The sequence below is a fragment of the Rhododendron vialii genome, chromosome 13a (assembly GCF_030253575.1).
Source record: "Rhododendron vialii isolate Sample 1 chromosome 13a, ASM3025357v1".
In the NCBI taxonomy this organism is placed as follows: domain Eukaryota; kingdom Viridiplantae; phylum Streptophyta; class Magnoliopsida; order Ericales; family Ericaceae; genus Rhododendron; species Rhododendron vialii.
In genome coordinates this window covers 4,864,065-4,879,275 of record NC_080569.1, presented here as the reverse complement: position 1 = coordinate 4,879,275, position 15,211 = coordinate 4,864,065, and the positions used below count along the sequence as shown (strand labels likewise).

Genomic DNA, 15,211 nt, shown 5'->3' with positions numbered 1-15,211 from the left:
ACCGATGCGAGCTTCACACAAAGTTTGTAACGTTCACTTAATTTCTGAACGAGAGAAGAACTCGTTCAGAAGATCTTACTTTAGTTTCCACACACTATAGCAATTTAAATAAGATAGTTGGGCCTCTTCAATCCTACATTTAGGAAAATACTAGTATAGGCTGTATATCATGCTACAATTACAATCATTCAAAAAAAACGTGAACTGTATTTTTGCCAACTAATTAACCTGGTTTAATGTCAGATTCCCCTAGTTATTTATGTTTATGTTTATAATAATTGCAACAAAAATGGAAAAAAACACGCGTTGGAATTGATTTGGATTGAATTATTAAAGCCTTAACTTTATTCTTGCGCGCATTTATTATTATTAAAGATACCCTCAATATTTTGCATCAGAGGTGACAACTCATTGAGAAGCCTAAAATAAAAAGAACAGGAGTAATTATTTCAAAAACAGAGTTCCAGATTCCTCATTTCTTTTTTGACATTTTTGTAATCTCCTTTTTGACTAAACAAGGTTCCCAATTATCTCTTTTCTTAAACCATTGATGGATTGAACTTTCAAGAACGTTTGTTTTTACGGGAATAAGAGGGGTGGGGGCGGGGGATAGGATTCCATTCCCATAGTAATCTAGTTTCCTTAAAACTAAAAAAAAATGTGGGCCTTTTTTTTATAGATTTTTTTGGGGGATATTTAACGGTGAACTAAATAGCCTAAAAAAAATAGTAGCTTATAAAGACGAATGGAACACCTGCTTATGCAATTTAGTTGATGAATCTAGACACTATTTGACTTAAGAATCATTTTTTAGATTTACGCAATGAAAATATATAGTTTGACTTGATAATCGTGGCCTTACAGTTTTCATCACATCATTGTGAAAGAAATAGGCTGCAAACATTATTTTAAAAAATGAACTATACATATATTGTATAGGAAAGTGATTTTGACACCCCAAATTTTAGTCATTGGCACTTCACTTTTGTTTTTGTTTTTTTTTTTATATGTAAAATACAACAATTTCCTTCTATGTGGATGAACACTAACAAAATAAAGAGTAATTTGGTAATTTCACATAAGAAAAAAAAGACAAAAAATGAAGTGCCAAAATCAATTTCCGTATAGTATCTCATGAAATCATTTGATTGCAATTGGTATATAACCATACCCTTTCCATGAATAAAATTAAAGTTTTAAACCATTAAAATAAAGTAATAATTTATAACTGCACGAAGCTATTAAAATTAAATATGTAATGTAAGTCTCGGGCGCGACAAACATGGTCTAGTTTGCTAAATAGAGTTAGCCATAAAATTAATGCCAAAATAAAATGAATAAGATCCTCAAGAGAGATTAAAGGGTTTTGTCTAGTCATTTGTGGTATGTTCTTCTTGAGTCTATTTTGATGATTGATATTATTCACTTTTCGATAACTTGTTGAAAAAATCAGTTACGTGAGCAATGACATAAGACAATTGTGCACTAGCGCAAGCTGAATACTTAAGTGTTAACTCACTCATGTACCTAACCTGAATACAAGCAAGAAAGCCCCATCTCCCACGTCGAACAAATATTTTTCCAAACACAAAAATATATTAGGGAAAATCAATTTCGATCAAGTGCTGAAATCTTTTTTCAAAGATAAACATGTTACGAAATCACAATAATTATCATCCGGATCAACATAATTTTCAGCACGAACAATATTTTCGTTGACCTCTAAAAAATTGAACGATTTTAAAACCGGAAAATACCGGTGGTCGTCGCTTCAACCAACTCCTACAGCTATAATTTCTCAATCCGGGTCAATGATTGTTCACAGACTGTTAGACCGGGGAACCTAATTTACGTCAGTACCCCTCCAGGAGACACGTCGGTCCTCTCTGTCCACTGCGATTCTTTTGTGTGTTCGAGCACAATCTCACACACCCCTCCGCCCCACTCCTCCCAACGTGCCGACTCTCTCTCTCTCTCTCTCCAAACCTTTTCCCCAGATACTCTCCACGAAACCAATCTCGTCGCCGTAGATCCTTCGCCGCGCCGCACCAGGTTCCCGTATCCACACTCGCAACCGTGGTTCCGGAAGCTTCCATCGATCCGGATCGACGACAGCGACAGCAATTCCCTCCGCCGCGTATGGCGGAGCACGAGAACAACCGCGGGAGTTCATCGGCGGAGCACGAGAACAACCGCGGGAGTTCGTTGGCGGAGCACGAGAACAACCGCGGGAGTTCGTTGGCGGAGCACGAGAACAACCGCGGGAGTTCGTTGGCGGAGCACGAGAACAACCGCGGGAGTTCGTCGGCGAGTTCCGCGGAGGTTTCGGTCAAGTGCGGACGAGGGGTTGCCACCGGGGAAAGCAGCACTAGTGGTCGTGAATTGGCCGGCGATGGCGGTGCAGTGCTGTCCAATGGCGGCAGTAACTCTTCAGGTGCGTCGATTTCACCGTGAGACTCCCCAGGCTTCAATTGCGTTGTGTTTTTCTAAAGTTGAGGATAAATTCTATTCAATTGTGGTTGCAACCTAAGTCACATAAAGCGCTTGCGCGAGCATGATAGCCTCTTTCCAAAACATCCCAAGCCACTAAAACTAGCGCGAGCAAATATTGGGAGTGCGAGCGGAGAGCGAGAATTGAGAGTGGGAGCGGAGGGTACTGAAGGATTGTGTGACTACGGTTACAACTCGGGACGGCTATTTGTTTACTAGAAGATTTATGAGTCGGGAATAGAATTGTCGTGCTACATAATTTTAGAGGTTGAATGCTACTTATGTTACATGGTCCTGGGTGTGATACCAGATTTATATTTCTTGGGATATTTGGTTTATGCTGTATGATAAGTGGTCTTTAAAAGGCATCACAGGCCATTCTATGGATGATATGAGAGTTCTATGCAGAGTTATGATTACAGAACATGTTTATTTGGTAAATGTCTAATTAAAAATGTTGAACAACTAATCTGAATGTCAAGTTTCCGACATGGGTACTTAACATATTTCCAAAGGTCCATATAACATCTGAAGAATGGAACATAGTGGATATAGTTGGTTTTAGAATTTTGGTTTCTTTCATTCTCTATAATTGGCCTTTGTGGAAATAGCCCTGGCTGTGGGGCATATATATCTTTGAATTCAATAAGTACTGTAACACTCAATTGGATGGAGGCATCATGCAGTGACGTACTGACGTACCACTCAACGTACAAGCATTAGTACATTTTTTTTAACGTTGTTTCAATTTTCTAACAGTTGGACTTTCCATGCGGAAGGCCAATATCTTTTGCACTAGTCTCTCCGTCATAGCCACATAATGCTCATGAAAATTGCATTTTCATTGGTCTCTCCTGACCCATCTAAACCTTCTTGGTTTTGAAATTGCAGGGACTGCTGGAAGGAATGTTGCTAGAGTAAATACTTTGCCATTGGAGGTATTGAGTTCTGACATAGCTGAGCCACTGTCGAGTTCGCCTAAGATGGAAAGATCTAAAACTGAGAGGCATAGAGGCAACACTATACTTGCCGAAGAGGCAGCACAAATTTTTGACGATAGAATTCCCGTCCAACAGAAGGTATTATTCACCAGAAGGACTACCACCATGTTCTTCTTGTCTTATACCACAGCTTCCGCATGTCACTCAAAGATTGTCATTGCTGTTTTATATTGCCAATTTACTAAACTCAATCTCCAAATTGCGGTGTTAGGTTCACTGAATTATACTGAGAATCAGTTGTTCTTTTGTAATAAGTATCTATGCGAGGTCTGGATTATCTATCATTCTATTGGATAAAATGGGTGAGGGTTGATCAGTAATAAATAGGAGGCTAGGCTATTCGATTCTAAACTTCAATAATCAAGAGAGTATGGAGATGGTGTGAATCCTGTCCTTTTAATGGTGCTTGAACTAGGCACACTTGAAGAGTGGCCCTAGTTGCAAACTTTAGTCAGATCATCAAATGATTAAGTTTTGTTTTCCTCTACTCCTTTCTCTTTAAGCCACCTAAGCAGGATTCATCAAGCACTACCCGTAGTTCAGCACGCAGGGTTCACAGCAGCAATGGGACTGAACTGTCAAAACCACTTAAATAGAAGGTTGTGGAACAGTCAAATCAGAAATCTTTTTAGTGCTAGATTGATGAGACAACCGACTTGTCACAAAAGAAGAAAGTTTTTGAGTTAGCTGATTGCTTTTCGTTTCATTATATTTGGAGACAATGGTTTGCTTCTTGGTTTATAATTTTCTTTGGGTGGGTAGATTTACAAGCTTTTTGAAAACATGGAGTACATATGTTCACAAATTTATGAAAGCCTTGGTTAATCCTGTACTATGTTGTGCATATAAGAGGTGGAGCAGTAAGAGTTGAGTCAGTTTTTGGTGTTAACCAGTGGTCTTCGTGTGCAGGAACATGTACAACTTTCTAGACGCATACATGCAAGTGTGCGAATTTTATGAACTTTTTCAGTTTTTCTTTGAGTTGCCTTCTTTTGAATTCAAGCAACAGATGAGTCTCTAAATTGCGCAGTGGACGTACAGCTTTTGGCTTGTTGAGTTTTTTCAGCAAATATTTTACTTTGGTTAGGATCCTTGTGTAATTGTAATAGGCTGGATACCTTTTCTCCTTCTTGTATCACGTTTGATTTTCTAAGCCTTGACACCCGAGTCCCGACACCGTAACTACATGTCAATATCAGTGATATTTGTTTCATTTGTTAGTTTACTTACTTTTCGCTCATGATACTTGTTTACATTTAGCTTAATTATGTTTTGTTGACTTATCTAGAACATAGTTCTTGTTTGGCACTGTAACTTTACTGCAGTCATACTTTACCCAGCTTTGATATCTTTTGAGCATTCCAAACACTGCAGCTGAAACTGTTGAACAGAATAGCTACTGTGAAAGATGATGGGACCGTAGAATTTGAAGTTCCAGGAGATGTTGAACCCCAGGCTTTTGGTGTGAGATCCTGTACTGTGTATAATGAAGCTGATGATGAACCTCTTGACTCGACAGAACTTCAATATATTCCCCCGCTGCAGATAGTTATTCTTATAGTTGGAACACGTGGTGACGTGCAGCCATTTGTTGCAATTGGCAAAAAATTACAGGTTGAGAATGTTTCTTCATATTATGATTTATGAGCTTCTGTATACTTCTTTTCCTTGGAGGTATTTCAGTAATAGGTTTTCATCAACCTGCTTAGGCTGGGGAGAAATATTTTTGACTCTTGACCTGATTATGGCTGACACCCTAGTCCAGGGCCCAAACGCTAAATTTCTTGTCTATGACGTCTCTCTTTGATGTTACTTCCTGAAAAGAAACTAGCAATGATTAGGAACGGTAAAATACCAGCCTTCAACTTTTGGTGTTTGTGGTAAATGGTAATAAAACAAATTTTGAATTGGATTGTATGGCAAGAATCCAAGTCCTCGTTTCCTTATTGCTGGCTGTACCTTTTCTTATGCTTTTTTTCTTCTAGCGAAAGATATATTTGACTTTTTGGCAATGCTTTTTGTGCTTACTACCTATTTCTTCTGGTGTTATTCATGTTACCTAATGGTAGTTTGTTTAGTGAAAGAACAAATCAGATAAATTTGAAGTATAGGATTGTATGAAATTTTTGAAGCCTTATCTGGTATGTTTCTTGGTCGGTGAGGATGTTGCAGGATTATGGCCACCGTGTTAGATTGGCAACTCATTCAAATTTCAAGGAGTTTGTATTGACTGCTGGGTTGGAGTTCTATCCTATTGGTGGAGATCCCAAAATTCTTGCCGAATGTATGTACCAACTAGTGAACAATCTCACATGCATTTCGCAATGATTTGTTTTTACACTTTGTATTTATGTTGTGTGGCTGCATCTTACATGTGATTGAAGGGAATTGGTGGGTGGGGATGGAATATTGATTGCATTTAACTTGTCAACCTTTTACCGATGAGTATGAATATGAGGATCATTTGGTTTTCAGCTGCTTATGTCATGTTTGGCTTAAGAATTAAATTTGAGCTTAGGTTCTTACCACTCTTATCACATTTTTGTTTTTCTTTAAGCTTCTTGAATCTTTTGAGGTTTTGTTTGAACTTCTTGGACCTTAGAACTTTTGTTGATATCTGCAAGTGAGTAGCCATGTAAGTAGTTCACCATGGTTGATTTAAAAGATCCGACTAAGTGAGAACAGGTACTAATAAGCTATGAAGCATCGACACCTCTTGAGCGAAGTATCGCAGTGTCGCGACACGGCAGGGACATGCCACGTGGCGTGTCCCATAATCTAATTTAAATTTTTTGCGGGGGCACAGGAGGGGCTAAATTGTAATTTTTTAAAATTTTTTGGGGGTCAAACTGTAATTTTTTTATAAAAATTGGAGTCAAATTGTAAATATTTTTATAAAAATTTTGGGGCCAAATTGCAATTTTTAAAAAAATTCTGGGCGTCAAACTAAAATTATTTATTTATTTATATAAATAAATAAATATACATGTGGCATGTCCCCCTCCGTGTCCGTGTCTCCATTTTTTTAAAATTCCCGTATCCCCGTGTCGGTGTCGGTATCTGTGTATAATAAAGCCAATGTTATAAAAGTCGTTAGGCGCTAGTCGGGCGGTTGGCCACTTTTGAGCGATTAATCGGTGCATATTAAATAGTAATCGGCGAATAATCGTTAGTCGGACCTAATCGGATAGGCCCAGCCAGCGATTAATTCCTTGTTTTAGAACACTGATCATAGCTAATAAGTAATAAGCATAGACAATGAGAGAGTTCTATAATTACTTGATATGAGAGGTTAGGTCGAGGAACTTGATGCTCAAGGACCTCATTATTAATTGGTAAGACAGTTGCCGAGTACCATGATTTTTCAAATTTGTTTAGAGTTTAGCAAAGGTTCCTTTTTGTTCAACTTAAATGCCATGATTAGCACCGAAAGGAAACATAGTGATGCTTTTCACTTGTTATCTTGAGGGAACAATTTATCCAAGAGTCAATAGCATGTTATAATTCTTACTTGACACCAAAATGTTTTCTTCCTAGATATTGACTTGTTCTTCATGTCACCTGGGATATGCTCTTTTTTCCCTTGGAAACAGTAGTGCTATCCTATCCATTTGTATTTTTCTCAGGTATAAATGTTAGTTTCCTTAAAAGGTATGTAAGAGTTATGAAATCTAATCGCAAACATGCCTATAAGTTTCTCATTTTCAAATATAATTGTTTGGCATGTCTTTTATGCTTTAGTTGGATGTAAGAAATTCTTCTTAGTCGGTTTTTTCACATTTTAGATATAGTTATTTATGAGATGATCTGAACTGAAAGTACTTTGTGGAAATAGTATACTGGAAATGGGTGTGATTTTCCTTATGAACAAGTTCCAAGTTAGTCACCTAATGAAATTGACATTCAGGTTTGATCAACCAATTGAAATAATTTTTTTTTGGGTGCAGATATGGTTAAAAATAAAGGGTTCTTGCCATCCGGTCCTTCAGAGATACCTATTCAGCGAAACCAAATAAAGGACATAATATACTCTTTACTTCCTGCTTGTAAAGAACCTGACATTGATTCTGGCATTCCTTTCAAAGCGGATGCAATTATTGCCAATCCGCCAGTTTATGGTTAGATTTAGTAAAATTTCTTTATATTTTGTACCTCTCTAATTTCCCCTCTCCATTATCTATTGTCAATATTTACTTGGATTTGGTTCTTTAGCATAATGAAAAATGTCCTTAATTTCCTCAAATTTTGTCATTGCCTGTCAATATTTTTTTTTCATTTGTTTGTTTCTGTCCAGCACATAGGCGTTATAGTCCTTGTTAATTGTGCAAGCAACCTGATAGGAAACAACAGATCTGGAAGGAGCATAATTCAAAGTTGTAGCCCAAAAATTTGAGTGCCCTAATTCCGAAAAAGCTTGCATCTGCTCCCCCAATTATATAAATGTTGGATTGGGTTCACTCATTGTCCAAGATTCCCCACCAGGTCAATGTTTTATTTGTAATTTTGTGTGCCCTTCTATATGACAGAACAATGGAACCGCAATGATGACGCGTTCCTAAAGCTTGTCTGTGCAATAGTAGCGAATAGATTCCCCGGCAGGGAAGCCTGAGACAGAATTTTCTCGATCTCCCATTGTAGGCCTATCGATGCTGTACTCTGCCAAGCACTTCTTCGCTGCCTCTTTGCACTTCACGTCTAGTTGGGCTTAGTTTGCTTGTGAGTGTCGTTTGAACGTTCTTGATGGCTAGATTAGTGGAGGTGTGAGGGTGTCATATTGTTGGGATGCTCGCTCTTTGGCGTGATGCGTCATGTTTCAGGTCCTTTTAATTACTGTAATCCTTTTCTGAAGTCAAGAATCGATCATCACAGAGAATGATAAATTCTTGTTGATTCTTTTTGAGTAACATAGCTGTTAATGAAGTTAAGGGATCAAGAACCGCTTGTTCTTAAAAGTGGCCTACTTGAAAGAAGGGCCGGGTGAGCAACAAAACCTGTCCTTAACAGGAGGGGGCCAGTTTGCATAGACCCAGCAAGCGAGCAGGAAATCACAGTAGCCGAAATGGCGGATTCCCCTGCTGCATTACAATACCTCGCTCCTTATACAGGCGAGAGCAGTGATGGCGAGGTGACTGTAATAGAATGCAGCAATTGGATGAGGGAAACCGCGGGTTGCCTTGACACCAGAGGAGAGCGCGACCCAATGTCCTGTCTCGTTTTCCACACCCTTGTTTCCTCCATTGATATTGGCTTTTAAAAGTCTGGTGACCCTGGATTTTCTCATCTCTATCTGGTTAAAATTACGCGATAGTTTGGACTAATATGCTACAGGGTTCAATTTGTATTATTAGGTACTTTTGTTGTTTTGTCGTAATAACTATCTCCATTCCGTGGAGCTTCATCCCGACCGGGGGGCTTGGATGGTGCATTCTGGTTCAAATAAGGATTATAATTATGGAGAATCGTAGCGAAAGAAAACCACTATTCAAGTTATACGCCTGTTGTATTTGCATTCTTCAATTAGGGAATATACACTGATTGGGAAGGCTTTATCTGGCCATAATTCTCTGTTTCTTATATCTTTGGTTCTTTTCTGGGGGATTGCAAACTCTTCATAACCAGTCGGTTTGATGATCAATCCTGGTGCTTACCTGTTGACCATATTGTATTTCATTATATTATTATCTCCAAGATTAAGTATGATGGCATTCTATCTATTCACATTAAGTTACTTACCTGGACATTCTTTTAGGGCATACACATGTGGCAGAGGCACTGAAAGTACCGCTTCATGTATTTTTCACGATGCCATGGACGTAAGTCTTGTTTTTAATCTTATCTTACTATAAATATTGTGCAATGATCATTCTGTAGATTGAAATAATGATCATTCTGTAGATTGCATTTCTTTTTGTCCTGGTTACCCTGACTGTCCCACTTTTTGTGTTCACATGGTTGAATGAGTTTGTGTAATGACATTGTGAAAATGACTTTTTATTGTCTCTTACCAGGCCTACTAGTGAGTTCCCACATCCTTTATCCCGTGTTAAGCAATCAGCTGGATATAGAGTGAGCCTGTTGAATTTGATTGACTTATGTGCCCCTTAACTACTACTTCTGCTCTTAGTTTAATCTCGTACATTGGGATTTTTTTGTTTAACTTCACATTATCTCTGAATTTGGCAGCTGTCATATCAAATTGTTGACTCTCTGATTTGGCTTGGAATACGGGATATGGTAAATGATCTTAGGAAAAAGAAGTTGAAGCTACGACCAGTCACCTATTTAAGTGGTTCACAAGGCTCGGAATCTGACGTACCATATGGATACATATGGAGTCCTCACCTTGTTCCCAAACCGAAAGGTGGTTGTTTAGAGTTGGTATAGATAACATGATTGTTGAGTTCTCTTTCTATTATGTGAAACAACTGTTGTTCCAATCCTTTCTTCGTTACCTTGGGGACTGACATCTTGTAGCTATCCATCTCTCTCTGTCTGTTCTTTTCAACCTTTTTTCTTATTTATATATTATATTCTAGGGGAAAGCCATAGTGTAAGTTTATTTAGGGTTGTACCTCTTACTATCGGGTCCATAAAAGTGTAACCTTTGGTTAGTGTTTGTTTATGGATTATGATGAAACTCAAATAAGGACTCATATAGGATAACGACAAAATAGTAAAGAAGAGGGAGGACGTTGAAAGGAGATCTTCTTATTGCACCTTGGTTTGAGCAATGCGCATGACTTGGCATAGTAAAAGCAAGTACGCTCTTACCTTTTTAAGTGTTAGGTAGAATTTAAAGACACGGCACAAGTGTTCTACTCAAGAAACAGAAGTGTGCAATTAAGATGCACAGAAATATTTAAGGCAGATTCGTGGCCTATTTGTAGACGGGCGGCATTCCCTTAATGCCTTCATCTATATGATTATTTACTTGTCAAAAAAAAAAAATTTAAGGCAGACAGTTGTGGTACCAAGAAATTTTCGAGATTAGCCATTTTGGTGACCTTCACTGTTTATTTGCAAGATCATCTAAGAGAATGGCTGGCACTAACTCATCAAAGGCTATGACTAAGCATTCTGGCTAGATATCTCGGTCATTTTAGGCAAGCAGTTATTTAGCGAAATTGAGCCTGTCCTTGTATGTGGTCTCTTACATAATGAATATGCTGAAGGGGAAGTAGTCTCCTTTTTTGGTATGAAGAATACCGTGTATGTTCCCATTCCCATAACTGGAATTTTCTTATTCTCTTTTAGCATGGCAAATACAGTGGTTGGATCATATGAGTATGTTTGATTTGTAACTAAGGAGATTCGTTCCCAAAGCTTATATCTCTTCGTTTGGTGAATAATGTACTTGTGTAGAGGTCCTTATGTGAGAACCGATCAGCATAGAACGCTTTACTACCCAGAAGCATCTGAGGTTCAAATAAAAATGCATTTAGGTTGGAGGGTTTGGTTGGGTTTTTTGACTGCTCATGTGGGTGGCTGGCTGTTGTGGGGAGTGTTGTCTCAATCTTGGGATTTGCTTGTTTTAAATTTTTGTTAATTTCTTTTTTAGCGTTGAGCAATGCATATAGGCATACCTAATTACCTACATCCAAACCTACAAGGGATGCATGTCATTTTATTTATTTTTGTATAAACAGAGATAGGCAATAAGATGGTTTAGTGAAAGATGACAAACAGGCACATTCTTGCTGCACACCGAGTATAAGAAGACGAATTGAATAACTAAAGAAAACCCCCAAACTGTAGATATCCATAGAGATATAGAACTCTCCAAAATACTCTACAAAAGAATCCAATGAAAAGGGAAGATCCTCTCTACAACAGAAAACAAAAGATTTAGGCTTTGTTTGGTTTAAGTTTTAGAAAGTTATTTTTGAGAGTTGAGTGGTAATGAGTGGAAAGAGATAGAGAGAGAAATTTATTGAAAATTGTGCCGAGAGTTGAAAGTTACTCTCAAAGTTGGGAACCAAGCGGAGTGTTAGAGTTCCTTCCATTCCAAATTCACCATGAAACACGAAGGGGCATTATATTCCAAACTTCCCTATCTCCTCTATTCGGCCACACTTAGTGCCAACAATCAAAAAGAGCCTTCACGGAATGAGGCATGACCCAAGCTACGCCAAAAGATTGCAAGGAGCAAGTTCCAAATCTTCACCATAGGGTTTATTTGTGTTGGTAAATAGCCTTTGGATATTTGAGTGGATGAGTACTGGCATACCTTTTCCGGAGCCTTTCATGGTGTTTGTGTATCGTCTTATTTTACTTGCTTTTCTATTTAGCATTCTTCAAGTTTTTATATGTTCTCTCTGAGATAATGTTCTTTTTTTTTTTCTTCCTTGTTTGGGCCATGGCTTGACTGTCATTTGTTGATTCTCAGACTGGGGGCCAAAGGTGGATGTGGTTGGATTTTGCTTCCTTGATCTTGCATCAAATTATGAACCTCCTCGGGTGCTTATGGACTGGCTTAAAGCAGGGCCAAAGCCTATCTATATAGGGTTCGGAAGCCTTGTGAGTGTCCTTAGCAGTACTCAGATTTTTGGTTCTTTTCTCCGAAGACAAGGATTTCCTATTTTCTGGTGGCTTCTTAAACAGCTCTTTTATTTTTATTTTTATATTCCTATTGTATGGCATGGCATCTATTGTATTCTAGAGTATAATATGACTAGAATCGTGCTGAATTTTGTTGAAGGGGAGAAGGACCGATCATTCTTCTCTTTTACAAATGCACTTGTACTTTCTGCTTGGGTATACTCCTTGCCCTTTATTACTTTTACTGGTGATATTAGTCATTCTCACGAAATCGTTGTATTTTTATGGATGTTAAAGACAAAAACCTGTAATTTCCCACTCAACAGTGAGAACCCTCTACAAGTGTTTTGAGTGATGGTTCAAATGCTCTTTAAGATATGTTGGAATTCTCTATGGGAATATCCTTGTAGTAGAAGTTATGTGTTAATTCTGTTTTGGCACTTCAGTCTCCTGTTATTAAGTGGTGACATTTCTCTTTTTGTATAGCAGCATGTATTCCCAACTTTTAAGTGATTCATTTCTTGCAGCCCGTTCAAGAGCCTGAGAAAATGACCCAGATAATTGTGGAAGCACTAGAAACGACTGGACAAAGGGGTATCATTAACAAAGGCTGGGGTGGCCTGGGTAACTGTAAGTTTCCTTTTCCATCTTTGACTCTATGCATCTAAGCCTAATCCCATTTCTGTCCATTTTTCTTCCTCAAAAGTTGTATTTTATGTGTTCAATTTGTATGTTGAAACATTTCTATCATCATTCGGATATTAGCCTTTGAAGTCATTTTTAAAGAGCAGTCCCGATTCTGACAAGATTGGTTCAAGTTAGAAAATGCCACAAATGCAGTTTTAATTATTTACTTTTATATTCGATTCAAAGATGTAAAACTTGGACTTTTTGTGCATAGTCTACATGCCACCAAAAAAGGGTGCTTGTGAAACAAACTCTCTTCCTATTTGTCTTTTCTCTGTGTATGTGATGGGCCATTCTTTCTATTTTGCTAAATTGTTTTTTTCAGTGAAAGAGCTGAAGGACTTTGTATACTTGCTGGACAACTGCCCTCATGACTGGCTTTTCTTACAATGTGCAGCTGTGGTGAGGCCTTGTTGTTTAGTTTGTTGCTTTTAATTACTTGGTTGAGGCAGCAGCAGGATTGTAGAACTTTTTTTCTTAACATATGATTCAGATACTTCCATATCCAATGTTTTGGTGATTTGGAAGCAATATAGCTAGAATCTGGTCAGGATGTCTGACATGATAATTTTTCCAACTCTAGTTAGTAGCGATTTTCTCACTTGCCCAAAAATTTTTCTTCCAAGTTTACATATTGGTCATTTTCTCTTGTAAACAAAAACTAAATAGCAGACTTCATTGCTAAATAAGCAATTAAACATGAAGGAGATGTCTTTCTCTTTGGTTCTGAGCAGATGTTGATCCTACGCTAATAAATTTTTGGTTCAAGTTTGTGCTCGGTAGTTGGTTTCATCTACTACTTTGAGTAGTCATTGTTCCACAACTTGAAGTTCGATTTAGATGAGTGGATTTGAAATCTCGGGTTTGAGGTTGAACTTCATATATTGTAGGGAAAGATTAATAGAGTTTGTAACTTTATATGTCATGTATAAGCCACAAGGAGGTATGAAAAGGTCTATTTGTTTAAAATCCGTAAATCCGACCCGGCCTTATATTTTATTGCTATATGCTTTTGCTTTCAGGTGCATCACGGGGGTGCAGGAACAACAGCTGCTGGTCTCAAAGCTGCGGTAATGGCTTCAGGACTGGCTTTTCGATTCAGTGTCGTATGCAATTCTGTTTGTTTTATGTTTTAAATTTTAATTATCTGTTGCGTCGTTTAGTGTCCAACAACGATTGTACCGTTTTTCGGCGACCAACCGTTTTGGGGAGATCGTGTGCATGCCAGGGGAGTTGGTCCTGCACCTATACCGATAGATGAGTTCTCACTTACCAAGTTGGTTGATGCAATTAAGTTCATGCTAGATCCTAAGGTAACTTCCTAATTTCAGCGTCAGAATATTCCTATGCAACCCACTGTTTTTAATGTCCCTCTTTAGTGGAAATCTGAACAAATGCGTATGCTGCTATAATATGTGCTGAACGTTTTGACATTCTCAGTATGGGTGAAATGCTAGAAAATAATAGTTCGCTTAGGCTTTGTTTTATTAGCAAGAAAATTGTACAATTTAGAAACTGTTAGAAAGAGAAAAATCACGAGTTTGAGTAGATAGAGAATGATGGAAGGTGCGAGAAACTAACATTTTCAATATTCTCATGCATTTAAAGTTGCTTCTCACGTTCTTGCAAAAAAAAAAAAAGGAAAGGAAAGAAAACACCATAAAATTTATATCTACTCCTGAAAATGGTTATCTACAATTTGATTTCAAATTTGCCTGTCTTTTTCGTCTAAGCAATTTACTGGATTTGAAAATATGCAATGTTAATTTAGGCTAGTAAATGAATAGTTTTCCTTCATGGTATTCAACCTAAGAAAGATTTCATATCCTTCCTTAAATTGTCTCATCCTAGTTGAAATGTATTCAAGGAAAGAAATTCTCTTTTTTCTTTCATCTTCGTCTCTTTCACTTTAGTTTCTACCAATTTCATTTTCCATTATCTTTTTTCTTCTGGATCAAACAGACGACTCAAACTTGAGAGAAAATGCAGGTGAAGGAGCGTGCTGTAGGACTCTCCCAGTCCATGCAAAATGAAGACGGGGTGAGTGGAGCCGTGAAAGCCTTCTTTAAACACCTTCCTCACAAGAAGCCTAGGCCTGAACCTGAACCAGACCAAGTACCAGCACCCGTATCATCCCATTTTTTCTCGATAAGTAAATGTTTTGGTTGTGCCTGAGTCCAGTCTTGAGTGTTAATTATATTCGTTAGATTTTCACATTCTTACTGTAATCTTTTGATATAGTAAGTTGTTCAGAAAAGCGGTCTCTTCTAACAAGGCTCCACTACCTCCTGTCTATAGCCCTGTTTCTGATAATGCCATCCCTGGGCTTGAGAGTTGTATCGATCTTTTTTTTTTTTTTTTCATAATTCATTTAATTATAAGGTGTGAATTTTCTTTTCTTTCATTGCTGGGGGTAACTTCGTTTTACCGTTCTTATTTGGCTCCATTCCTATTATCCATCTAATTTAGAAATCAGCACATAAACCCTTAGGGTT

General features: G+C 37.9%; 1 protein-coding gene across 2 annotated transcripts; it reads left to right on the top strand.

The window, feature by feature from the left end:
- Nucleotides 1-1,796: 1,796 nt before the first annotated feature.
- LOC131313523 (sterol 3-beta-glucosyltransferase UGT80A2-like) lies at nt 1,797-15,120 on the top strand. Of its 2 annotated transcripts, XM_058341868.1 has the most exons (15): nt 1,798-2,171; nt 2,304-2,434; nt 3,382-3,569; nt 4,866-5,105; nt 5,664-5,775; nt 7,439-7,609; nt 9,241-9,304; nt 9,500-9,557; nt 9,675-9,852; nt 11,878-12,008; nt 12,557-12,659; nt 13,042-13,118; nt 13,739-13,786; nt 13,880-14,029; nt 14,706-15,120. In XM_058341868.1, the coding sequence occupies exons 1-15, from the start codon at nt 2,140-2,142 to the stop codon at nt 14,889-14,891; spliced, it is 1,869 nt and encodes a 622-aa protein (XP_058197851.1). In that variant the 5' UTR covers nt 1,798-2,139; the 3' UTR covers nt 14,892-15,120. The 2 variants fall into 2 exon arrangements, with proteins under 2 accessions (XP_058197852.1, XP_058197851.1); XM_058341869.1 differs by lacking the exon at nt 7,439-7,609 and having other exon boundaries at nt 1,797-2,171.
- The last annotated feature ends 91 nt before the right edge of the window (nt 15,121-15,211 follow it).

Excerpts from the sequence above, each read along its gene's own strand:
- LOC131313523 (XM_058341868.1), top strand. The coding sequence starts at position 2,140 with ATGGCGGAGCACGAGAACAACCGCGGGAGTTC. Across the intron at positions 5,776-7,438 it reads TCCCAAAATTCTTGCCGAAT|ATATGGTTAAAAATAAAGGG; the intron begins GTATGTACCAAC and ends TTTTGGGTGCAG. Across the intron at positions 7,610-9,240 it reads TGCCAATCCGCCAGTTTATG|GGCATACACATGTGGCAGAG; the intron begins GTTAGATTTAGT and ends ACATTCTTTTAG.